The sequence below is a fragment of the Tursiops truncatus genome, chromosome 3, assembly GCF_011762595.2.
Source record: "Tursiops truncatus isolate mTurTru1 chromosome 3, mTurTru1.mat.Y, whole genome shotgun sequence".
In the NCBI taxonomy this organism is placed as follows: domain Eukaryota; kingdom Metazoa; phylum Chordata; class Mammalia; order Artiodactyla; family Delphinidae; genus Tursiops; species Tursiops truncatus.
Window position 1 is genome coordinate 28,598,535 of NC_047036.1, and position 26,081 is coordinate 28,624,615.

Genomic DNA, 26,081 nt, shown 5'->3' on the forward strand with positions numbered 1-26,081 from the left:
TGCAGGAGTCCATTCTCTGTCAATAGAGGTGCTTTCTAAGCTTTGACCTTCCTAGTCCCTGAATCCCAGTGCCTAGCCCAGTTCCCAGTACTGGGTTGGCTCCAATAAACAAAGAACAAATGGCTTTTGACTATTCTTGTAGAGCATGAGGAGAGAGAGGTGCTAGGCCATGTACTATGATAATAAATACATGCAAGGAGATCTGGAAGACAAAACCTTCCTGTAAAACACAACCTGAAGTCCATGACAACACAAGACCGTGGCAAAGAAAAGATAAGCTGGACCAGAGGAATCATTAAATATTTGGAGCTAGAAGGAAGCTTAGATTTTTTTTGTGTGTGTGGGGGGGTCAAAATGCTCATTTTATAGATGTAGAAACCAGCCTAAAGTGGTAAATTAATTTGTTTAAGATCACCAAGCTAGTTAGCTGCAGAACAAGAACAAAACTCCCAGTTTCTGACTCCCAGCCTGGTACCGTTTCGCTCATTCGCTGCCCACCTCCATCCTCCTCTGGCAGCACAGATCTTGACCTCTCTATAGCAGTGGGATGGAATAATAGAATCAGAGAACATCGGAGCTGGAAGAGATATCTAGAAACCTTATAAGTACTCTTAGAAAAGAATGCTGCTAATTTTTAGGATTCAAGGTCAGTATCGAGAAAATTTTACAGGTGGAGAGAGCTGAGGAAATGATGTCTCTTGTTCAGCATGAAGGTTTGAATCCATGGATCTAATGTTGGTGTTTTGTGTGGCTATAAAGTCACCCTCCTGAGAAACACAATGAACAATTGTGTTTTTAAATGAATCTGGGAAGTAATGACACTGACTCTCTTTCTTTCAGAGAAAACTCATCCACTTTTCTGCTCTAAATAATCACAAATGTCGTTCATTTGCTCTTACTTTAAAAGCAAGTTGCTTTTGGCTATCCACATATAGAAATGACCCAAAAAATAATAGCTAAGTTTTCTGAGAATTCCACATTTTCAAAAGCTTTTCATTGTGTCTCTCTACATTAGTTACTGTTCTGATATGGGGGAAAAAGTTCTGAGTGTTTCTAAGAATTCGAATTCTCTTCACTCCCACAGTCTCATTTTCCTTTCTGCAAAATTGGAGTTACCCATTGAGGAGGCTGAAAGGTCTCTTGACTCCAAAGTTACAGGAAATTATGAAAGTAGTCTGGAGGGGGAAGAAAGAGAGTTGGAAAAATTTGATAAAGAAAATCTTGAATTTTAAATGGTCAAGTTAGGTATATTCATTCATGCATTTGTTTGTTCACCAAACTGATAGGAATATGATGGCTGAATGAGGGCTCAAAATGAAATACATAAAATTCTGCTCTCAGGAAGGATGGAAGGAAGGAAGATTAGCAAGCAAGTAGGAAAAATAATAAGTCAGTAAGTGAAATAAGTCTCGATTACATCTCACACTTGTATGTGGAATCCAAAAAATGAAACAAATGAATGACTATAATAAAACAGAAACAGACTCACAGATATAGAGAACAAACTAGTGGTTACCAGTGGGGAGAGGGATCAGGGGGAGGGGCAAGGTAGGGGTAGGGGATGAAGAGGTACAACTACTATGTATAAAATAAATAAGGTACAAGGATATATTGTACAGCACAGGGCATAAAGCCAGTATTTCATAATAACTTTAAATGGAGTATATCTATACAAATATTGAATCACTATGTTGCACACGTGAAGTTAATATAGTATTGTCAGTCAACTGTACTTCAATAAAAAAAGGAAAAAAGTCTAGACAGCATCTTCAAACAGCTGAAAACCTCTCTCACTAAATAATCCAAACTCAAAAATAACAGTACATATAATAGTTGATTGACAGAAAGAAAGAAAATGCTTCCGTTTTCATTATTTGCTGGAAGAAATTCAAACCTAAACATGTTGATGGTTGCCTGCATTCTTTATTCAAAATAGCCTATGTTTTGAGGATGACATAGAGTTGAGGTTGGCAAAGCTTCTCTTGGGCTCCTGGAAATTGTGTGTGTGCGTGTGTGCACCTGCCTGTTTGCACGCCTGGGGCCCGGGAGTGTGGGGCTAGTGGTGGTGGGGAGAAGACAGCACCAAGGGGGTCGGGGAAAGGAGAACTGAAATATGGGTTCATAAAACTGAGTCCCACGTCTATTTCAGCATAGACATTTTTTTGTCTCTCTTTTATCATTTTGGCTGGTCTGATGTTGCCTTTTTAGGTCTGATGTTGCCTTTTTAAACCTGATGCTGAACATGGATGACAGCTAATGATTTTCATTAAATTCATCAACTTCCACTCAATTCATTTGAACAACTCAAGACATTTAAAGGTGGCCTTTGGGGTGGGGAGGGGGAGGAATAAATTAGGAGCATAGGATCAATAGCTACGCATCACTATATGTAAGATAGCTAAACAACAGGGATTTACTGTATAGCACAGGGAACTATATTCAATATCTTATAATCTGTAATGGAAAGGAATCTGAAAAAAAAATACATGTAGAACTGAATCACCTTGCTGTACACCTGAAACTTATACAATATTGTAAACCAACTCTACTTCAAATAAAAAGATGGTTTGGTTTGGAGACCACCACCACTCTTGCCAAGTGGGTAACTAGATTTAATTTTCTGGGTGCCTAATTCTCACCAACAGAGTTCCACAACAGACAAGTCACCTTAGCTCTGTGTTCTTTCCCCCCAAATCATAGTATCAAAAAGTGAAAACCTGTTGGGCAAGGTAAGTGAGAGAAATCCATTTCTGTAGGCATTTGAAAATTCTAGGGGAAATTCTCTTTGTAATGACGAAGATTTTTCTAATATCCACAACCAACTTTCAACACAGGGTGGGTATTTGTTAAGAGCCTGTGACTCTTTCAAATAAAAAAAAGGTTATAAAATATTTGAAAATACACAATGGGCATACCTGATAGAACATTAAGGGAATTTATTAAAGTGCTAACGATGCCTTATTTCTGCATAGCATATTAGGTCACTTTGAAAAAGCTTGTCACTTTGGGTATCTCACCTGATACACGGGCTAGCCAGCGAGTTAGGAGAAGAAGATTTTATCACTCACCTTAGAGCTGAGGCCGTGATTAAACGTGAGGTGTTCGCAGTTTTGAGGTCCCACCCTCACCCCCCATGGGGCTGAGGGCCTGAGGCCACATCCTTTCTCCCTTCATAAACTGCCCCACAGTCTGCAGGAAGTTACGGAGGATGCTCATCCTTGATTGAACTGTGTGCTCTAAGTGACCGGATAATAATACCAGCTGCCTGTCTCCCGCCAGGGAAGCCAAGGGTAGGGCGTGAGACCTCTGAAGGTCTCACATCTGAATCGGATGTCCCTGCTTCTGGATCTGAAGTCTTGAGCAAAGGACCTGGATGGAGGGAGTAGCTGGAGGTCCTCATTAGAGCCATGATGTGCTTCCGAGGCTGTTCCTGCCTGGAGTTCCTGCTGTTTCCATGGGGCTTTCCCTGGTATCTTTGCAAGTCCAGTCCTGCCCACCTCCTCACCTTCCTATTGATTCTTATAGCCCCTCCCACCTTCCCTCTGTACCCTTCCAATAAATGTCCTTTTCCCTAAGTAAACCAGGGCCAATTGCCATTGTTCACCAGCAAGAGCTCTGCCTGATTCCCAGGCTGGTGGCGGCATCCATCCTTTGGTACCTTTGGGAGCAGGCCTTCTCTGAGCCCCTCCTGGCCCTCCGCTGGGCTTAGGTCAGTCCGCAGATGGCAGCAAGGATGGCCTGGAGGGGCAGGCGGGACACCTACCCTTAGGGCTAATTTGAATGTTTTTCTTAGAAAAGGCTTTGCCGGAGGCTTGGGGTGTTTCTCAGGTGGAAATGGGTGTTATTTGCAATCCACTTGCCCTCCTGTGCACCCCTCCTTGTGGGAGAGAAGGCAGGTGATAGCACCATGGTATGTTTGAGCGTACACCCCACCTGCCTAGACATGTTATAAATTTAATAATCTTTAGCTAATTAGTAAGAAAGAAGGCATGGCTGAGATATTTTCTCCATTCTTTTATCCTGAAAGCAAATTGCTTCTGTAACTTTGTGGACGTAGTCAGCCTAAAGTGATTGTGCCTATCAAACAGAGGTAAGGCTGGACATTGTAGGCACACATACACCACATGATATACATGCAGGTGTTCTACAAGGATTGTGACATACTCTTTTTCTTTGGCTGTACCATGCGGCATGTGGGATCTCAGTTCCCCAACCAGGGATTGAACCCTCGCCCCCTGCAGTGGAAGCTCGGAGTCCTAACCACTGGACTGCCAGGGAAGTCCTGTGACACATTTTTATTTTTGCATATCTGACAGCTTTCAACACCAGGTGATCTTCCTGTCCAACGTGGGCCCTGCCTCCCCCTCCACTATTTTAGTTTTCTATTGCCTCACCATGATTTGGTTTGATTTACAGCATGTATCTCGACTGGATTTCATCTTTTACATATTTACCTGTTTATCTGTTTATGCTCAGTCTCCCCCACTGGGATACGTAAGGGCTGAGATTTTGTTTTGCTCAGGTGTGTGGTAGGTGCTCACATACTTACTGCCTAATGTCTATTTGCACCCCGCGGATTCTTAAGAAGGGTGTGTTCAACGAGTGTGTGTTTGGATGACAAGCAAGCAGGCAGGTATTTAGGACAGTAGGTAAGAAAGTAGAAGCCAAGTCCCAAAGGTTTTGGAAAGACCAGGTAAAAAGTATGACATCCATGTCTATGTGTGCTGGGTTTGCAGGATTACTTTCCCCCCGTAGTGTCCTTGGTGGAGCCAAGTGAAGGGGTCCTCAGTGAGCTGATCAAGATCTCTAGGCACCGAGCCTCACCTGCCATTTCCCGTCCCCTGCTCCCACCATCAGCCCAGCTCCACAACCCTCAGGGCAGGGGTAGGAAAGGGGAAGAGGCAGCAGAGAGGGCATTTTCTCTTACTTTGTCAACAACCGGTACTTTTAGGGTAGCGTCCTCTTTACTAAGCATAAGACTCTGGGTATAATTCTAGCTCCTTCTCAGGAAATGCTGGAGTTAAATAGTGTTCTGGTGAAAGACCCATGACTGGGGGAAAAGACAAATCCGAAAGGGTGGGTAAGAAAGGGCCTGATGGAATCGCTCTAACTTTGGAGCCAGACAGACCTGGCTTTGAACCCCAAGTTGTCACTTCTATGTTTCTGCCTTTGACCAAATTTCTTAATTATCCTTTATTCTTCTATCTCCTCATCTGTGAGATGGGATAATAGTACTCCCTAAGAAGTTTGGTTGAAGATGAGAGGAGATTATGCATTTAAAACATCAGATATGTATTACGTTTCAAAGAACTGCAGTTGTTAAGGGGGAAGAAAGCAAATGGAAGAGGAAGGAAGGAGATAGGAAAAGGAAAGATGAGGAGAGAATGAAGATAAAATTGATCATGATGGGCAATGGAAAAGGGTCTCCTGTGTTTGTTCGGGGTCTGTGGGGCACAGGGTCCCACTATGACACATCAGTGTGCAAATGCCTACTTACGCTCGAGTTTGCAGCAGGGAAATTGGTGAGGAGGTGGTAGGCTCCTAGTGAAACAAGATAGATGTGAAAAATCAGGAACACAAAGGCACATGAAGCCACCACCAGACCTGGCTACCCCGGGTCTGTTCCTGCTGGAGAAAGAGGAGAGTCTGAGTGGAAGACGAGGACTCAGGGTTTAGACCTGGCTTCAGTGACTTTGGGTAAATGACTACACTTCTCTGAGGCTGTTTCCTGGTTAGTGATTGAGGGGGTGGTACCACTTTCCGGAGGCCTGGCGGAAATTTGTGTAGATGCTTTATGTTTTTTAAAACAGTTATCCTCAAGCATCTGTACACTACAGTTAATACTTTATTATTTTGAATTGCTTTCTTTTTCTTTCTTCTTTATGTTACCGCGACTGTTTTTGTTTTGAAATTGTGTATAGTCAGGTTTTATTATCCATGAATTTCATTTCAGGACAAAAGGAAGCATTAGGAAATATTGGACAGGAGAAGGGGGCACTGGGTCTGACAAGGTGAGGTCTAGCTCACAGGTCTTAGTGGACTTGTCTCTAAGACCCTATCCGGGTCTAACATTCCAGAATTCCAGAGCTCAGCCCTTCCCCTCTCGCTGACCCTCTGCTGACCCACGTCCCTCTGGTTTCCACTCACCTTTGGGGGAAGGGCGTGTCTTGGGAGTCCTGGGAGTTGAGGTCTCCAGGTACAAAGCTCTCAGCAAATGTCTCCAGGCTAGAGTCATCTCTCCCAGTCAGGGAGCAAATCCCCGTGGAAGCAGGTCTGAGGAAGGGCTCCACTGCTCACTGACCAGCTGGACTTTGAGATTAGGACGGAAGGGGAGGAGCTAACCGAGGGGTTACTGCTTCCACTTCCAGCGGGTCCCAAGGAGAGAGAAGGAGAAAGCGGGTGGGAGAGAGGGAAGGAGGGAGGGAGGGAGGGAGAGAGAAAAGAGGAGGCAGGCAGATAGGCAAAGCAAGGGGTCTTCTGGCTATTTTGCTAGTTTTATGTCCCATCGGGGTCTCATCAGGATGAGAGTCTCTCTGCGGAAGGGTGGTGATGGGCCTGGGGGAAGGGTCAGGATATAGTTGCAGGGGTCAGAGACTTAGAAAGGAGAGGAGTGAAAAAGAGAGAGAGAAGGAAGATATCCGTGAATTAAATGGGTAGACACTGGTTTTCGTACTGGGGGTCTTGAAGGAAGACAAGAGGCCTAATGGGGAAGGAGGTAGTCCACGGGAAAGGAGAAGGGCACCAAAAAGCTAGGGACAGCTCTGGACAGCTGCGTATCCCCTTAGGTGTCTGAATAAGGCAAGAAGGTGAGAGCTGAGGAGTTAGGGTGCTTTATTTCTATTATGTTTTAATTTCTTAAATTCCCATTTGTCACTCCTGACTCCCCTGCACCCCTAATCTCCATAAACAACTATTTTGTGTGTTTAATATATACCTTTTTGTTGGTATGTATTCTTGTAAAATGTTTATTGTTTGCGGTGAATGCATTTTTTAAAAAAAATACTTATTTTTGGCTGTGTTAGGTCTTTGTTGCTGCATGCGGGCTTTCTCTAGTTGCGGAGAGCGGGGGCTACTCTTCATTGCGGTGCGCGGGCTCCTAATTGCAGTGGCTTCTCTTGTTGCGGAGCACAGGCTCTAGAGCGCAGGCTCAGTAGTTGTGGTGCGCGGGCTTCGTTGCTCCACTGCACGTGGGATCCTTACGGGATCGAACCCACGTCCCCTGCATTGGCAGGCAGATTCTTAACCACTTCGCCACCATGGAAGTCCTCTGCATTTTTAGTTTATGTCAATAGGTGTGCTTTTTTTTTTTTTTTTCACTCAGAACCATGTTTTAAAAATCCATGCAGGTTGCTGTGAGTAGATCTCTTCCGGGTTTCCAGCTGCTCTGGACTGGGTGTCCATGTGCCTTTGCAAGGCAGTGCCTAAGAAGGGAGAGTGACAAGGGCAGTAGGAGCTGGGAGGGTGAGGGGGTGTTGGGTTGATAACTGGCTCCCATCCACAGAGGGCAAGGAAGAGCCAGGCCTCTCCACAGTGGTAGGTGGCAGATTTAATAAACAGGGAAACTTATGAGGCTGGAATCTTAAAATTTTATATAGAGGCCTTAATTGGGTTCAGTAATGTACACCGTCCAGTCATGTACACATTACTCTCTCAAGGCTGCATCCTTGGACCAGCTCTCACTGTGCGAATGATGGGAGGAATGTATATTCCAAGGACAGGGGAGGGGGTGAGAGCCTCTGAGTGCGTGGATCCAGCTCGCAGGTCAGCCAGTGGTCACATCCTCTCAACTTTCTCCTCCAGCAGGGTGGGACTGGGGGAACAGCATACAGGGTGGACGTCTTGTATCACCTTGCACAGGGGACAACTGGCTTGGCCACATCCCCCACATCTGGGAAATAACCTTTTATCCCAAATGCCCGTAAGAGGTGAGATTACCAGGTAAGCACTGAAAGGTTTTAAATTCAATGTCAAGTGTCCCCTTTTGCGTGGGCTCCCAGCTCCCAGCCCATCCTGCTCTGGGGCTGTAGGAAGTGGTTCTGTGATCTGGCTGGTCAAGTGCTGTGGGAATGACACATGTCAGCAAGGCCAGTGGTGATGCAGCCTCTCCCTGGGGTGCCCAAGCGATCACGGTGTTGGACTGAGGTGAGAAAATGCTGAGTTCCTGGGGGCTGGCATGTGTTCCTCAGCTCTACTGGGCTGTGATCTATTTTGCTCCTGCGAGCACTGGAGGCTGTAAACTCCTTGGATTTGAGATTTTTCTTGGGCTGTAAGTTTAAAGGCTGTTATGGTGAGAAGTGCCCAACAGCATCAGGGGCTGCCTAGGGCGGGAAAGCGAAACACGGCATATTCTGAGCAACTTCACAGTGAGAAGTTGTACCTTCTTTATTTAAAAGGAAATATGTTTATTTTGATCACTGTAACGTAACGTATGCTTTTCGTGAAAACAACAAACTCAAACCTAGAAAACATGAGAGAGAGTAATAATCACAAAAAAATCTAACCTTTATATTTTAGTAAAGATTCTTTCAGAAATTTTTTTTCATGTGTGTACCTGTGTACATACATGATGTTTCATAAACTGCTTATAGTCAATAATATAGCTTTTCGTTCACAAAATGTCCATCTGGGTCATCACTCCTAATTCTTTCATAATATTTCTTGATATATTTTATTTAATTTTGGAAGATTCTTGGCCACTGTTACTTCAATAGTTTTTCCCTGTTCTTTCTTCTCCTTCTGATATTTCAATTATACACATATTACACTTTTAGAAATTGTCCCACAGTTCCTGGAGGTTCTGTTATTCTTTTCCCCCCACTCTATTCTCTCATTGCATTTTAATCTGGGAAGTTTCTATTACCCATCTTCAGAGTTCACTGATTATTTCCTCAGCCATGTTCAGTCTACTGATGAGCCAATCAAAGACATTTTTTCATTTCTGTTTGTTGTTGTTATGTGTTTTTGATTTCTAGCATTCCTTTCAATTCTTTCTTGCAGTTTCCATCTCTCTGTTTACATTACCCATTTGATATTACATAATATCTGCCTTTCCCATTAGGGCCTAGAATGTATCAATCATAATTATTTTAAATTGTCTGATAACTCCAGTATTTGTGTTATAGCTGAGTCTGGTTCTCATGTTTACTTTGTCTCTTCAGACTGTATTTTTTTTTCCTATCATTTTAGCATCCCTGCAACTTTTTAATGAAAGCTGGTTGTGACATATTGAGTAATAGGACCTGAGGTAAATGAGCCTTTACTGTGAGGTTTTATGTTAATCTGGTTAGAAGCTGGGATGTGTTTGTTTTCTGTAGCTGTAGGTGCCAGAGGATTCAAATTCCTCTAGTGTCCTTGTTTTTGTCCCCTGTTATCTTAGGGTTTCCTTAAGAAATTCTCTTTAAATAGAGCCAAGGCAGCTCTTTCAGCTGTAATCCACTGTTACTATACTGGAGGCTTAAAACTCTTATGATTAGATCTTAGTTTTTTAGTGGGCCTATGTCTCTGGACTGGGCTGTGATCTTCACAAGTATTTCTCTATAAATTCTCTGTAAGTATAAACTAAAAAAATTTTCCGCCCTCGACTCCCTCCCCTGGCTTCTTTTTCCCAGTTTGTTTCCTTGAAGCCCTTACCCCTTTTGACTATGTTCTTTTTTTTTCTCCCTTAGGTGAGGTAGGAAGCATAGAGGTGGCTGCAGTGGGAGCGATGCCCTTCACACAGCTGATATAGGGCTCTGACAAAGTCATCTTTGTTACATCTTTGTTAACAGATCTTTGTTAAGGTGAAGTCTCCGTGCACATCGTGTGATAGTTACTCTTCCCCTTTCCCAGCCAGAGCAATGAAGGGATCTTCACCATGACAAGGGATCTTCACCTGGTGATGTTCCCTTAAGTAAGGCCCAGAGAAGTTAAGGGTCCTCCTAACACTCTGGCAACCAGGGAGTTTCTCATTCTCACGCTAGTCCACACTCAGCCTCTAGCAATTTGTCAAAATTACTGTTTAATGTTTCTACCAGTTATGGCTCCAGGTTAAGAAGGTCTTGCCTGTGACTTTGAAGATCTGCCTGTATTTCTAGATTTCAGAGTGACAATTCACTATGCAACCTCACTTCTCTGATGGGTTCAAGAAAAGCCATTGGTTTTCAGTTTGTTCAGCTTCCTCTTGTAAAAATGGGAGTGATATCTTCCAAGCCCTTTACATGGTAGAGAAGCTGGAAGTCTACATATATTTTATTTAGTGAGTCCCTATAGATGGACAGCTGTATTTTCTCCAGCATCCTAGGAACTAGAACTCTGTGCACTAGATTAACTATTTTTTCCTTTGGAGAAATACTTGAAGAGGGATTTCTAGGTCAAAATATATGTCTGTTTTAATATGTCTGTTTTAAATGCACTCCAGTAAGTTGGCAGTTTATAATTCAACTAACATGGCACAAAGTTGTTTTCCAAGATGCTGGGTCTTTTGATATTTTTAGAATTACAATGATATCCACTGAGTCTGAAAACTGGGATGAGGAGGAAACTTGGGTTGCCTCCCGATCTACGAGGCATTTGAAATAACACTCCAAGATCTTCCTGTAGTTTCAGAGGTAAAAAGACTATTAAACAGAAATTATTTCCAAGTTATAAGGGATGTTAAGAGACTTCTGCTCTGGTTCTTTTTGTTCTCTCTCCCTCAAGCAGATCAGGTGTAATTTTCTTCATTTTCTATAGGACCAGAGAAGACAAGGAACTACCCCATGACTGGTAAATAGGAAGGACAGGATATCAGTCAAGAGACTTGCCATCTCTATTTCCCAACTAATGAGTTACTTTGAAGATACAGAATATACTTCATCAGCTAGGAAAATATTGGAATTTCTCTTTGAAAAAGATAATTGGCAAAAGAGGAAACATGGAAATTCTGTTGTCATGTTAATAATTATAGGGTTTTTTTTTAATTTGTACACAGGTTCACTAATGATTTATCAGTTAAATCCTGAGTGAACTTTGCTCTTTGACCCCAACCCTTCTGCCAATACCAGAGCAGGGTCCGTAAGATAACAGCTTTTCCAAAGTGATCGTTTCTCTCTCCTAACTCATTTAGGAGTGACGGATTGAAGGAAAGGGAAACATTTTGGAAAGATTTCAGATAAAACCCAATTTACATGAAACCTCCTATGACAGGTATTCCATTTCAGTGAACGGACTCTGAAGGAGGGCATGTGCAGGTGTTGAGACTGAGGGGCAGAGATAGCAGGTGTGCTGGGGAGAAGAACTGCATGGAGGTGAGGCTTAGACACTGAAACCCTTAGAGTTTCAGATAGCACTGATTTTCTTGAAAAATGGTGCAGAGTCAAAGTCCTTCAATTTAGTTATTAGGATGAACTCTTTGAGCAAAGCTCATCTGGAATTATTAGAGTTAATTTTTTGTTTAAATAAATAAATTTATTTATTTATTTATGGCTGTGTTGGGTCTTCGTTGCTGCATGCAGGTTTTCTCTAGTTGCGGCGAGCGGGGGCTATTCTTTGCTGCAGTTTGGGCCTTCTCATCGCAGTGGCTTCTCTTTTTGTGGAGCACGGCCTCTAGGTGCACAGGCTTCAGTAGTTGCAGCACGTGGGCTCAGTAGTTGTGGCCCACGGGCTTAGTTACTCCGTGGCATGTGGGATCTTCCCAGACCAGGACTCGAACCCGTGTCCCCTGCATTGGCAGGCGGATTCTTAACCACTGTGCCACGTGGGAAGCCCCAAGTTAATATTTTTTTTAAGTCAGCCTGGTAAGACTTGGGGACACAGTGGTTACCCCAGCCTTCCCACTAGACTGTGATCCCCGGGAGAGCGGAAAGCACGTCCCTAATGCTTCCTGAATCCTAACACAGTGCCTGGCACACATGCTCATCAGGTGTTGTTCAACAGTGTATGTAGTTGAATGACTAATAGACCACTTAATGAGGAAGTGTTTAAAAGGGGGGTCTTGAATGTTCAGATTAATTCCTTTTGGGTAGAATGTATGGCAGAAACATTTTTGTGCATAGGCCCCTTAGCAGTTGGATTTCTCCAGTTGTTCATTCCCTTGAACTTCACAAACAAAGCATGCTGTATCTCCCAATCTCAGCAGGATGGGATTTGTCAGAATTTGGCTCACTGTGACCGGGGTTGATTCTGCAGGGAAGAGAAGCTGCCCTGAAATTTGGGCCCTCAGATACAGTGAATTAGCTGACTAGGCCCTTTAATTATATCCCATTCCTATGATGATTGTTACAGAATTGTTTGATTTAAATGACAAATTGCAAATAGATTCAGATTGCAAATGAAAAGTGAAGGAAGATTGAATCAAATGTGAAAAAGGGAACTGCTTTATCACCTAAAAGAAAAAATTCTCAAGTAGAAGGAGAAAACAAAATCTAGCTATATCGTGTTTATAAAAGAAACATTTAAAACATGATGACATAAAACAATTGAAAGTAAAGGAATGGAAAGTGATTCATCAGAGAATTACCACCCAAAAGAAAACTAGTGCAGCAATGTCAGTATGAGAAAAGAAAAATAAGGGTTTTAAGACAGAGTCATTAAGGATATAAGGGATCATATTTAATGATGAAAGGAAGAATTTGTTAGGAAGATACACCTAATAATATGGCCTCAAAATATATAAAGCAAAAATTGATAGAATTACAAGGAGAAAGAAGAATTTCTATAATCCTAGAAGATTTTAACTTATTTACAAATCACCTCAGAAAATTATATCTTAAGCAGTACAAAAGATGAATCTCATAAATGTAAAATTCTTAAATAAAATGTTACCAAATTGAATGCAGCAAAGATTGCAAAAATACATCATGACCAAGTAGAATTCATTCCAAGAATGTGAGGGTAATTTAATATTAAAGTATTTTTTCTAAATAAATTCTTTGTTATAATTTACATGTTAACTGAATAACAGAGAAAAGTCACATTATCATATAAATAAATTTGAGAGCCTTTAACACCAATTCAAGACAAAAAAATATTAGCAAACAAGGAATAGAAAGGAGTTTCCTTAACATAGCCAAGTGTATCTGCAAAAACCTACAGGAAACATACTTAATAGTGAACTTTTAGTAGCATTTCCTTTAATGTCAGGATCAACAAAGAATGTCCACTATTCTGCTTCTATTCAACCTTTTACTGGAAATCCAACCCCAAGAAATAGATCAGGAAAAAGATATAAGTATTATAAGGATCAGAAAATAAGAAAACCCAGTTGTTACATTCTGATGATATAGTTGTAAAAATGGAAAATCCAAGAAAACTTACAAATTGCAAGGATTAATAATTAGAGTTCAATAAGGTTTCAGGATATAGGATCGATATGAAAAAAATCAGTGGTTCCTATACACAAGCAGCAACCACTTAGAATAAGATAATCTTTAAAAAGATACCATTTGCAATAGCAACAAAAATATTATGGTGCCTAGGAATGAATCTAATGAAACACATGTAGACATTCATGAAGAATAGCGTAAAGCTTTATTAAAAACAAAAGTAAATGAAGTGATAAACCATGTTCGTGATTAGGAAGAAACAATATTATAAAGATGTGATTTCTCCCAGAATTAATACATAAATTCTACTAACGACAATTTGAATCCCAGAACAAGTTTTAGGCTTATCTCAAAATTCATGTGATGAGTAAATGGCCCAGAATTTCCAGAATAATTTTGAAGAAGGTATGGAGGTGTAGGAATTAATTTACCAGATAAGAAGACTGCATAAAACTAGAGTAATAAAACAGGGGACATTGGAGCATGGATAGATAAAGAGACCACTGGACTGGAATAGAAGCCCAGACTTGTGCTTATGTAGAGACTCAGATGGCATAAAAGATAAGCAAATCAGGGATGAGTTATTCAGATCCAGAATGGATTCATTAGGACAATGAAAATTAAAATAGCAACAATAAATTATGTTATGCTCATCAAATTGTCAAAAATTAAATATCTGACAATACTAGGTAATGATTAAGGAGTGAACTCCTACACTGCTGACTGGGGTAGACATTGGTACAACCGCTTTGAGAGCAATTTATCAGTATTGAGAAAATGTTAAGATATGTGTCCCATATGATCCAATAATTTCACTTCTAGAGGGACATCCTGGAGAAAGTCTTGCAAACACTTAAAATGTGAAACTTGCATAAGAATATTCATTGCAGAGTCATTATAATAGTGGAAATGGAGAGTTGATCAACACAGGGATTAACAAATACATTTTACATAGGTACACAACTGCATACGGCAGATAAAAACCAATCAACTGGAGCTATTTGGATCTCAAAAACCCAATGCTGAATGAAAAAAAATCAAGGTGAGTAATGATCTATGTTATTATCTATGTAAAATTTATAAACAGCAGAAAAATTATATATATAGTTTACAGATACATATGTATGAAGTAAATGCATTTTTTAAATGGCCAGGAAGGATATACACCTGCAGGATTGTGGTTATACCACTGGAGAGGGAGATAGAGAATTTGGTTATTGAGGGATGCCAGTTCCTGCATCCATCATGTTTCATTTATTAAAAAGAAAAGGTGTGCAAATGTAAAATAGATAGCTAGTGGGAAGCAGCCGCATAGCACAGGGAGATCAGCTCGTGCTTTGTGGCCACCTAGAGGGGTGGGCTAGGGAGGGTGGGAGGGAGGGAGACGCAAGAGGGAAGAGATGTGGGAACATATGTATATGTATAACTGATTCACTTTGTTATAAAGCAGAAACTAACACACCATTGTAAAGCAATTATACTCCAATAAAGATGTTAAAAAAAAAAAGAAAAGGTATAGAAAAAGGTAATATTTGTGAAATTTGGGTGTTGGTAAGTGGATCTTTGTTGTATCATCCTCCCTAATTTTCAAGTGTGTATGAAATATTTTATGCAATAGACAAAATATTATAAATGGAAGAGTCAATTACAGCTGGCGTTCTAAGTGGAGACATGGGATAATTCCAGGTAGGAGGAAGCAAACAAAAGAAAATGTGCATTGTCGGTGCGAGATTTGTGGCTTAAACTTCATTTGGGAGAGTCGGTTGTTTATCAGATTTGGAACCTCTCATCTTCGCGGTTCCCAGAAGGCCCAAGGAACTTCTGAGTGCTTCCAAGCATGTTTGCATTTCTGAAGCTTGGGTCTGGCAAATGGCTGAAGACTGGAGGAACTTGAGGGCAGTGGAAAGAGAAGATGTAGGATTTAGCTGGGTTGGAAGCAAGATGTCAGTTTTGATTTAGAATTAGTAGGAAATAAAATCAGAGACTATGTTGAAAGAGGAGTACAAGAATGCATGCCTGGAAAAAAAAAACGCCTTGGATGAGCGTTCTAAACCAAATATTTTAGCATGTGTCTGCGTTAGTATTTAGATTGTTGTTTCTTTCCTTCTTTAAAAAAAATATGTCCTAATAAAGTTTGCTGAAACAAAGAAAACCGCCCCCCGCAAACTTACATTATATATAAAATATGTGTTTCACTTATATAGAAAAAGACCCTCCAAAAATCATTGCTTAGGAAGTAATTTATTGATTCAATTTAAATTAACCATTGCTACCATTGCAAAAGCAGTTGCTCTGAAAAAGTATTGAAAAATGTATCATGAGATTACATAGTTCAGTAACAATATCAATATTGATCATGTGAAGCAAAACTACTGGCAAATGTCATTGAAGCTCATGTTATAATTTCTAATAATTTATGCAACGAATGTGTGTCACCTTAAAAATGTACCTGTGACGTTTACAAATTCTTTCAAACACATTTATAAATACAGTAATAAAAATTCCTGAGCTCCCTTAGCTTATACCAGTGTTCGCCAACCAACAATCCACGTGGTGTTTGACTAACACCCTCTAGCCTTTACTTAAGTAATAATAATAATAATCGCATTCGTAAAAGTATCTGTGCTTCAAGTCTGTTCTAAGTGTAAGTTTTAACGTGAACCTGATCATAATAAGAGAAAAATGCTTAACACTTGTATGGGCAGCAGGAGTTGAGGGGTGAGGTGAGTAGGCGAGGTTGTAGACAAAAGAATCCTAATTTAAGTGTCGAGACATCCAAAGTACAGTATGTTTTATAGTACGGGTTTTGTCTCATTTGCAATCTTCAGAAGGATTCTCAGAAGTAAATCTGCAAGAATCTGCTTCCCTGGCCAGTAAGGTCCCATTGGAGGCTTTTCAAAAACCCCATTTCCTATAGTCCTGCCCTATCTCCCAGCCCCAAGATTTCAAGGTTTCTGTTAAATAGATATTATATCTCCCAGTCCCTCAAAATAGTGGGGGATTTAGAATGTGTAAAAGTTGGTTAGTAAGTTGTAGAGTTTAGTGGGATTAAGGTTTCAGATATGGTTCTGACAGGATGTGGCAACATATAATTTCTGTTTTCTTTTAGGAAAGCACATGTGATAATTTTGGAAAATTAGCTACACATTACTTTTCCAACTCGTCATTAATTATATGAACACCGTGTCTGGTGACTAACACTACAATTTTTTCCAGCTTAGAAGTAAAAGTATGTCCAGTAATTAAAGGCAGGTGGCACCAACGTAAGCATGAGGGAGTCAGTGTTTCTTTGACAGAAGCCAAGTTTTAGGGAGTGATACTCACTAAATGAGAAATTTCTCATTCCCTGGTAAGACATGGCATTAGGGGATTTAGGAGGCAAAGAAGAATTTGTAAAGCAAACCCCACACCATCCCACAATTCTGTAACACAAGCATGAACAGTAGGTAAAGATTCCTAGATCTAGATCCATTAAAAGTAAAAAGTTATCATTTTACACTGAATCCAATGAATTTGGTCAGAAAAGATGTTGTTAGTAATATGGACGAATCATACTGTTCAAAAGCATCCCATTTTTTAATGGCTTGGTTTTACCTTTATTTTATAATACTTAAATGAGCTTCTCTGATCTGATCTCCATGTGCCTGGTTCCATGTCACGTTATTTTTTAGCAGCTTCTTGTGTGAGGGATGGGTGCAGGAAGATTATGTTTTGCAATCATATGGAAAGGTGAAGAGAAAGGAGGAAAACTGTTTTGGTCCAATCTACATAAACAATTTCTGGATTATAGATCCTTAGCAGCAAAAATCCATCAAGAAAATTGTTTCAGCCATGAATGTGTTATTTTGCTATTTACATATCAAATAAAAATAAATAGAGGAAGGGGAGGCAAGGGGAATAAACATTTATTGAGCCAGGCACTGAGCTGGGTGTTTTCAACAGCATGAATAGAAATAGAATGATCATATGCTACTGGGATGATTTTGTTTGGCAAGCGTTGTTTCTGACGTGTAGTAAAAATGAAGATGTTCTGGCAATAGCATTTAGCAGAATCTCCCATACTGCTGACAAGGATTTAACTGTCCATGTTGCCGCCTCAAAATGGAAGGAGACAAATGAATAAATCCATGGGAAAGAGAAAGCACAGTGTGCTATAACCAAAGATTTACAGAATTAAAGATGCAAGATGAATCAGATGACTATAGTCTTCTATAATTCTTTAAGGCTAAAAAAATAGGCATTACAATAAGTTCATGTAGAAGTGAGTTTTTAAAATCAAAACAAGATTATTTCTGATATATGGCTGATTTTCCCCATACCATAATATCTTTGATGGTTAAAATCAAATAAGGAGGGGCTTCCCTGGTGGCGCAGTGGTTGAGAGCCTGCCTGCCGATGCAGGGGACACGGGTTCGTGCCCCGGTCCGGGAAGATCCCACATGCCGCAGAGCGGATAGGCCCGTGAGCCATGGCTGCTGAGCCTGCGTGTCCGGAGCCTGTGCTCCGCAACGGGAGAGGCCACATCAGTGACGGAAAAAAAAAAAAAAAAAAAAAAAATCAAATAAGGAAAAGATTTATTTCTAGGGGCTTTAGGGAAGTCAAATTGTGAGAAATGTCGCTATCGTGGCTTTGGGTAACCACCTTGAGGTGACTTACGGTTGGGAAAAAATGTTCATCTATAGTTTTGTTGGTTTTTTACCTGGTGAATTACTATGTATTCTTTCTGGCTCTTATTCATCAGCCAGTTTTTATAAAAGGGAAAGATGGTTATTGAGAAAACCTAGCATAAACCTACTGACTGGTGAATTAGAAGGTGTATTCTCATGTAAAAACAAAACCAAACCCCAGTAACATATTATAACAATCACTTCTAATTTCCTATGTAATGTTTAAGAATTTTGCTTGGCATTTTCTAGGAAGAGAGAAAAAGCAGAGGTAGTGGTAGCTTTGAAAATATGGAACCTTTTGCTATTCCATAGCCTTCACTTCAATATGGCTTTACAGGAGACACAGATCACCTAACAGTCCGGTTCTATAGGTTGCTTCGGTTTCCGTGTGAGACACAGAAATTGTCTGAAATGACTGGTCAAGCAGAAGAACAAGCCTCATGATGCAAATAACATTCAAGAAGTATAAGAGGTCACGTGAAGCAAAGCTGGGGGGGTTGACTTTTAAACAGTTGTTGGATTGTACGTTAAACACTTACCCCAGAGCAGCTGTACGAGGGCAACTTACACTACTTCTAGACAAAGATTAAGAAAAGAATGAGTACATTCATGGTTTCATCAGAAAGATATGATTACATATTTTTTTCAGTTTTCTTTTCCAGACATAGAAACAATCATACTGAAATACATATACATAGATTCTAAGTCATTAAAGAATTATTTTCTTTTGTATTACATGGTGAGTTTCACAACAGGAGGATTATATATTTCAATGTGTCATACAGTTTTTGAACCACATAAAGCAATATAATATAAAATCATATAACAGTTACTTTAAAGTCAGGAATACCACATGGCAAATACACAACTATGGCACTGAAAATAGTCGAAGTGGGAGATGTGACATCTTTCATCTCGAAATGATAAGCAGTTTGAAGGAAGGATATTAGAACAAGAAGGGAGGTAGTTCCTTTTAAAACTTCAAAATCATTTTATCAGGAATTTTATAAAACGAATTGCTGTTGAGGAAAATCTTTGCCATATAGTTTTTCAATTTCAGATAACACAACAACAAGATATTTCCCCCCCTCAGGATTTGTGAAATCTGCATGGAAAAAACTCAGACTGGACTTTGAAGTGCACCCAGGTGAAGCATAATTTGACCATAACTATTAAACTATCATTTTTGATGTTACTACTTAAGTAGCTAAAGTTTTTAGAGTTAAGTGTTTTCTCTTTTTAATCAGCAGCAGGTAAAAAGTTAACTAATAGACTGTGATTACCTAAGGGTCTCTCTCTTCACTGACGACAACCATGTAAACAGTACATGTTTTCCCCCTTTGCACATCTCAGTGCTTCCTGACATGAAATCAGAGCATAACTCAAAGGAATCAGTGTGGACAAAACAGTCATGGGCATATGGTATTGTGAGTTACGTGCGTCTCTTGGCCATAAACTCAGAACACTGAATAGATTATAGAGTGACTATGTCCAATAAAATTTGGGTTTAGCAGGCTACTCTCGGCATTTTGTGGAATCCTAAGGTGCCCAAACATTTGGAAACACCCTTTCTATCTCTTTCCTTTTATTGAAGTAGATACCATGTAATGGTCTCAGACCAAAAATCACCTTCTTGAAAGACACAAATCTAGGGAGAGAACTCCTGTTTGATTTGCAGATGACATGTATACTGATCATGAAATAAGTCCAGGCCATAACTATAAGTAGAACTTCTGGTTAGGTCATAAGCTCTCAAGCAATCATTTTGTATTTTTAAGTTTCTGCTTAAGACCTCCACGGCCGAGTCGTCAATGTAGCTGGATTTATTCACGGCCTTCGAATGAATGAATTGGGCTAGAATATCTAAGCCTGAGGACCTTTAAATGGGGTAACTTGTGACCCTCAACCTGGGCCTTGATATCTGTGTGGCTGACTTAACATCTGACTCAGTCCTTTGACTCAGGCCAAAGTCATCGTTTATGTGTAATTTAGTTTCTTGCAAATCCTGTGGTTGCTACTGCACATAATGAACTCTCAGGAAAAATAAAGGCCCTGGAGTGAGAGCATAAGAAGCCTACAAGATGGACAGCTAAGCAGAAGAGAAGAAGCAAGGATGCTAACTGAAATCGATCTGACTTGGAGGAATGGATCTGTTTTTCTCTTCAGCGGTGTCACAGCCACATTGTCCACTGCTTCAGGTTAAGGCCACACCAGCAATATTTCCCTGCACTGCCCCTGGGCCTTCTACAGAAACCCTGGACTTTACTTAGATCATGAGCATCAAAGACAGTTAGAGCCGGAAGGGGTCTTAGAAATATTTTAGGCCAGTGCACTCGTTTAACAGGTGAGGGAACTAGTGGCTAGAGTTTAAAGGACTTGCCTAAGATCACACAGCCTGTTTAGTGGCAGCAGGATGACCTCGACCTGGAAATTGAGTGCTCAGCCCACTACCCTAGCAACAACACAATGACGCTTGGGCTGAAAAAGGAGAAAAAGAAATTGGTTCACTGAAGTACACGTGAGGCTTTCATCAATGACAAATCTACGTTAGCAACCCTGCGGATGGTAACCCAGAGCCTTTACATCTTTCTGCATGTGTGCAAGTTTCCACGGTGCATGCATTCCCCTTCTCAGGCCCTGGCATGCAAGTCCAAGCTATTCAGAAGTTCATTAATATGTTTTCAAATTGAGGGTCTCAAGTAACAGGGTGGCAGGCTTATTCCAAAATCCTAGCCAGAGTCAATTTCTTGTCAAAGTAAGTTACACTATTCACATCAGCTCTGTGGCAATTCAATTAAACAATAAATTAAAATCCACTCAGTAGTTGCTGATTGGACCTTAGACCGTTTAGTCATTCTCTTTCTGGCTTTTTCATTCATTTACCTAAATTGTAAGATTTACTTTCTAATCGATACACTTTTCTTGTGAAAATGAAACTTCAAAAAAACAAAAAGTAAAGAAAGGCACTTTGTAAGATGTGTACAAATCTGTTTCTTTCATGTCTACTCTAAGGAGATAGTAAAATTACTACAGGCAGCGGCAAGTCTTTCTGCCAGTGATGGGCAGTGGCGGGCAGCCTGGAGAAAGAGGCAGATTTGGGAACGGACCCTCCTTAACCAAGCTGCACCCTGGGGCTCAGGTGCCTCTGGTTGTTCATCGGATTCTCCCGTTCGGCTGGGTCACTACAGGACAGTCAAACTCCTTCGTCTCGTACAGATGGTAAGGGATTGACCAGCTTTGGACCAAACCAGTGAAAGCAAGTATTTAGTACATAACTGCCTACCAGGATTGGCCTTAGGCACTTAGGAGGTGGAGAGTCTGTTAAATGTCAGTGACATGGCTGATCATAACTTGTGCTCATTTGAGGTGCCTTGTACCCATTTGCTAAAACTGACCAGAGAAGATTTTGCAGTTTGAGTCATCAGCTTCCATAAATCATCCATTGGCTATCCCTCTTCCGTGTGCTTTGTAACTTGAATATTTAGGTGTTTGTTTATAAAAATATGACCTTTATAATTAAGAACTTAAGGCTTTTAAAGCCGAATGTGCAATGGTGGTACATAATCCATGGGAGAAAAAAAAACAAACCAGAATCAGCCGCCTGATATAAGAAAAGTGTTTTTCTTTCTAAAAATCAAAGCCTCTTTCAATGTCTTTAAAAAAATATCTCATGCCTCTTCTCTCTACACGCCTATTTGCACATAATCTTAGACTATGATTCTATACCTACATGATGTATAAAATGCATGTGCGATATGTTAAGATCAGTTGGACTTGATGATTTGCAAGTGAAATAAAATGACCACATCCCTGAAGAGGACTTGTATTTCTATGATAAAGGGCAACTATTTATTAGCTTAATTATGATACAAGGCATTGGTTAATTATCTTTGCAGGACACTATTCAGTGAATCATGGAATCAAGGAGTCGGAGTTTGAAAGGACATTAGAGATTTTCCGGCCTAACATTTCCTTCAGAGGAAACTGAGGCCCAGAGAAGGGAGTTGATCTGTCTAAGGTAACATAATTAGCATTAGAAGCTGGGTCTCTTGGCCCCCAACCTGCATACTTTCATTCGACTAGGGGATTCCTTAACAGAAAATAGGTTAGACCATGAAAAAAACATAGTTTATTAAAGAGTGCTCACTGACCATAGACTTATAGCCTTGGCTTTAGTTAACAAGTGGTAGTAATTTACTTGCTAACTGGTGTTTTTTTTAAGGATTTAGTTTGAGTCTTCAGCCATGACATTTTTTTCCATATATGCCAAATTATATAGCAAAAGCAGACTATTTTTGAATTTTCATACTATCAGACTGACTGATACACATCTTGGAGGAGATTGGACTATTTTTGGGAAAGGTTTAGTCTGTACCGGCTGTGAAGGGCAGAGTCTTTTGTCAATGCCTCTCAAGGTGGAATATATTCCCTGGACCTCTTAGAAGTTGTGTGTACTTTTTCAGGTCATTCTCTACCATTATGCGAATCCTAAACCACTAATATGTTTTAAAAAATGATGCCTTTTTCTTACAGTACCGTTCAGTGCAAGTCAAATAGACTCAACCTGTACTTTCCAGGAGAGGATCGCTTCACGCACTAAAATAAGCTTTAGTGGAAATGATCACCTAGGGCAATGCTTCTCAAACTTCACTGCGCACATGAATCATCTGGGGATCTTAGCAAAATGCAGATTCTGAGGCAGGGTTGGGGTGGAGATTCTGCATTTCCAAGCAGCGCCCAGGTGATGCTGATGCAGCTGGTCAGACCATATTTTGAGTAGCAAGGATCTAGGGGATTGAATAAACTTGGACAACTTTCCCAAATAGCCCCCTCGCTCTGAACATGTTGTTTGCATATTGGGAGAATAGAGCTTCAGATGTATTACTTTTGCATTTCTGGAAGCTCTGGCAATGTGTTCACTTTCACACATCAGGCCGCTTCGGAGTCCAGTTCCTATCCACACGGACTTATTGGGCTGGAATATTTAACTCACAGAGGGAGCTCAAATTCTCTATGTTCCAGCTAGTGAGCGGATACAGAAATGGATTTGCTGTCAGGTGAAATGGAAATAGAGGCAGGCAGTTCGATGAGTCATGGATGTTCTCTTTAAAATGGAGATCCAGGCTTTTGACCGCTCTTGGAGAGCCTGCCCTTGGAACTGACTTGGGGCTTCCAACTACCATACCCTGGCCTTTGTAGTGGTTCCCACTAATCCACAGATGCCTGGTTTCTTGGAACTTTGCTTTGGATACTTCTGACCTGAGTGCTCTCCCTGCCCCTGCCAAAATTCTGCAAGTGGATCTACTGGATCTACTCCAGAGAGACACGAACTCCTGGCTTTACTTAAAATGTCCTCGCCGTCCAAGATTGTTCAGAAAAGCAGAACAAGAACCCTCTCTCTTGGACAGTGCGTTAGATGTTACCACTCTCCTTTTTCATTGTAGCTTTATGAATATTCACCCAGAGAAGAGCAGAAGCCCCGGAGTAGCCCTAAATTACAAGAGAAGTAATTTCTGGTCTGTGGAGGGCCCTAAAACTCTAGCTCTATGATTGTTGTTTAAAGTATCCTGGAGATAAAAAGAATCAGCTAAACTATACTACACTGTGTTGGAAACTGAATATTGTCATCCACTTCATATTCCTCAGTGGGCTTTGGGTTGGTGTGGTATTTTATTCCACAAACAGGGACTGCATATATCACTCTGTACTGTAAATACTCCTTATAATCACATAATGGAAAATACTGTACCCACTGAATAGGTAAACAGCTGTACTGGGAAGGTAGAAAACAGTGTTTTATTTACCTAAGTGATAGAAAAATAGTCTTCAAAAATACATTGTTCAACTTACGGGTTTATATTAAAGTAGAATTTGTATGTACAGTAAGGCAGTACTTCCGTTAGCGATGATCTTTTAAATTAAAGTTAGTCTTTGGGGATTTTTTTTTCACTAACAGAAGACTAGGGTGTGTAATAAATTATCATGCTGAAATGAAGGAGGAAAACATTTTAGAAAGATTCACCACATGAAACTCATTTGCCTCTTATGTAAGAAAATTTCACTTTCTAAAACTCTATTCTCCAGAAACTTCAGAATGAAATACAATTTAGCGGGGGGGGGGGGGGGGGGGGGGGGGGGGCGGGGGGAATCCATGCTTAACAAATTCAAACTATTTTAAGAAAAAATCGGAGGCATCCTTTTTATTTGCATATTGGCAATGCGTCATTAAGGTAATAGGAACTGATGTAAACAATTTGTCAGGTGTTCTAGAATGCACTCTTTTTTTTAAATGTGTTTAATTTGGTTAATCCTAATAAAATGAAAGAGGAGTGCTAAAGGTTAAGCAATTGGTCTTCAAAAGTGGTTTTCATGGCATTTTTCTCATATCTACCCTCTTCCTGTGGTAAACAGTTTTGACTAGTTGATATCCTTCTGTCGTATACCAGACCATGAAAGCCTGTTCCAGGGGATATACCTATTGGCACTGTCCCTCAAGAATACTAAGCAATGTGCTTTTATTTCATTGAACACATAATTTTATAACTGATAGCAAAACGTAACTCTACAAATCACACGAAACTAAACGATTTGTTCTGGAATCAACTGTTGGAAAAAGAGGCAACTGGTTGAAAATGGATCATGAAGACGAGTGACCTGGGAGTTTGGTAGTGTCATTCTAACCCCGTTCTCAAGCCTTCTCTGGTAGAGTGCATTTCATGTACTCTGTAGTGTTACCTGAAGGAAAATCACATTTTAACCCATCCTTCCATGAATCAAGCTCTCACTGAAAGGGGTGCATAAAACCTGTGGGATGCAGGTAATCCAGCCCACCGAGCTGGAGTCTGCAGCTGCTCGGGGCCGCGGGGAAGGAGGCCAGGTCTACCGCGGCTGGATTCTGTGGCAGGGATGGCGGGGCCTCCTTGGCTGGTTCTTCAAACGGAGCCAGGTTTTGCGCTCGCCGATTCTGCACCAACACCAGGATGTTGCTCTCCATCACCCGGGACACCTTCGAGTACTCCTTGCTGGTTTCAGGGGTGCTGGTCTTCTCCGCCCGGCCGCTGTGCTCGTTTTGTTTCGGGAGCAGCGCCAGCGCTCCATCTTTGCTGACTTTGTGGATCTCCACGTACTCCAAGGGTTTAGCAGAGGTCAAGGGGGTCTTGTCCTGGGGCAGCAGCCGTGCCGCATCTTGGTCAGTCTTGAAACGGAAGCTTTCTGACTCCCCGCGCTCAGCTGCCTTTCCTTCCCCGCCAGTCTCAATGGTTTGTGAGGGTTTTAAAGCACATGTGTCTGTTTTGTCCAACAAAGTGGATGCAGCACCTGCCGTGCCCAGGCCCAGCTTACACACATCAGCAACGCTGTGGTAAGATGACCTGGAGTAGTGCAGGCCGGGGGGCTGCAGCAAAGGCCACGTTGAAGATTGGGATCCGCTGGCATGAAGAGAGGGGATTTTGCCTTCCACGCTTGTGCTCTGAGGGCCTTGGGGCTGGGTAACGTTTGTCTCAGGTTTCTCTGCCTTCTCAAGGCCCTCAGGAGTGTGGAACTTGGAGGGATTGGCCCGAGGTTCATCACACTTTTCAGACAGAAGGGAAGGGCTGTCGCAGCTGCCCCGGCCAGAGTCACTGTCGGGATCCGAGTGCATGGGCTTCACGCCTTGCCCCGGGTGTTCTTTGGAGTGAGCTGCCAGCAGCTGCTGGTCCCCACTGTCATCCACCTCTAAGAACTCCACCAGTAAGTCCTCGCAGTCGGAAGTGGGAGGGAAGTCTTGGCATCCCAGGGCGCTCAGAAGTTCCTCGGACTTGCCCTTCTATTAAAACACAGACACAAGGCAAGAAGGCTGTCAGGTTCATAACATTCCAAATGGATATCGCAGCCAAGTCTGTGTTCCTGACTACGGGCAGGTGGGACGTGGCCACGGCCTCGCAGAATTTCCCAGACGTCAGACATCTGTGTCCCAGGCCATCTAGAATCACCTCCTGGACTATTACTCACCTAATATTTTTCTTTAAGTCAATTCGCGATTTTAACTTAGTCTTTCTCTAAGCAATAATGATCACGAGTTGAATGGGCAAGTAGTATATATGCATATAATAAAAATATAACTATTAAATAAGAAAAGCTTGGGAAACATCTAAAC

General features: G+C 41.1%; 2 protein-coding genes across 7 annotated transcripts in view; both read right to left on the reverse strand.

Moving 5' to 3' along the window:
• The window catches only part of AGXT2 (alanine--glyoxylate aminotransferase 2), a 44,124-nt gene extending 37,787 nt beyond the window's left edge, over nt 1-6,337 (reverse strand). Inside the window, exon 1 of the mRNA XM_019930163.2 lies at nt 6,148-6,337. Coding sequence (XP_019785722.1) covers nt 6,148-6,235 — 88 coding nt within the window. The 5' untranslated portion in view covers nt 6,236-6,337. The remainder of the gene's footprint in view (nt 1-6,147) is intronic.
• Nucleotides 6,338-12,829: 6,492 nt separating this feature from the next.
• Nucleotides 12,830-26,081, reverse strand: part of PRLR (prolactin receptor) — a 175,904-nt gene continuing 162,652 nt past the window's right edge. For all 6 annotated transcript variants that reach the window (XM_019930156.3, XM_019930157.3, XM_019930160.3 and 3 more), the window contains one exon: nt 12,830-25,751. In XM_019930156.3, the coding sequence (XP_019785715.2) occupies nt 24,729-25,751 (1,023 nt within the window). In that variant the 3' untranslated portion in view covers nt 12,830-24,728. The remainder of the gene's footprint in view (nt 25,752-26,081) is intronic.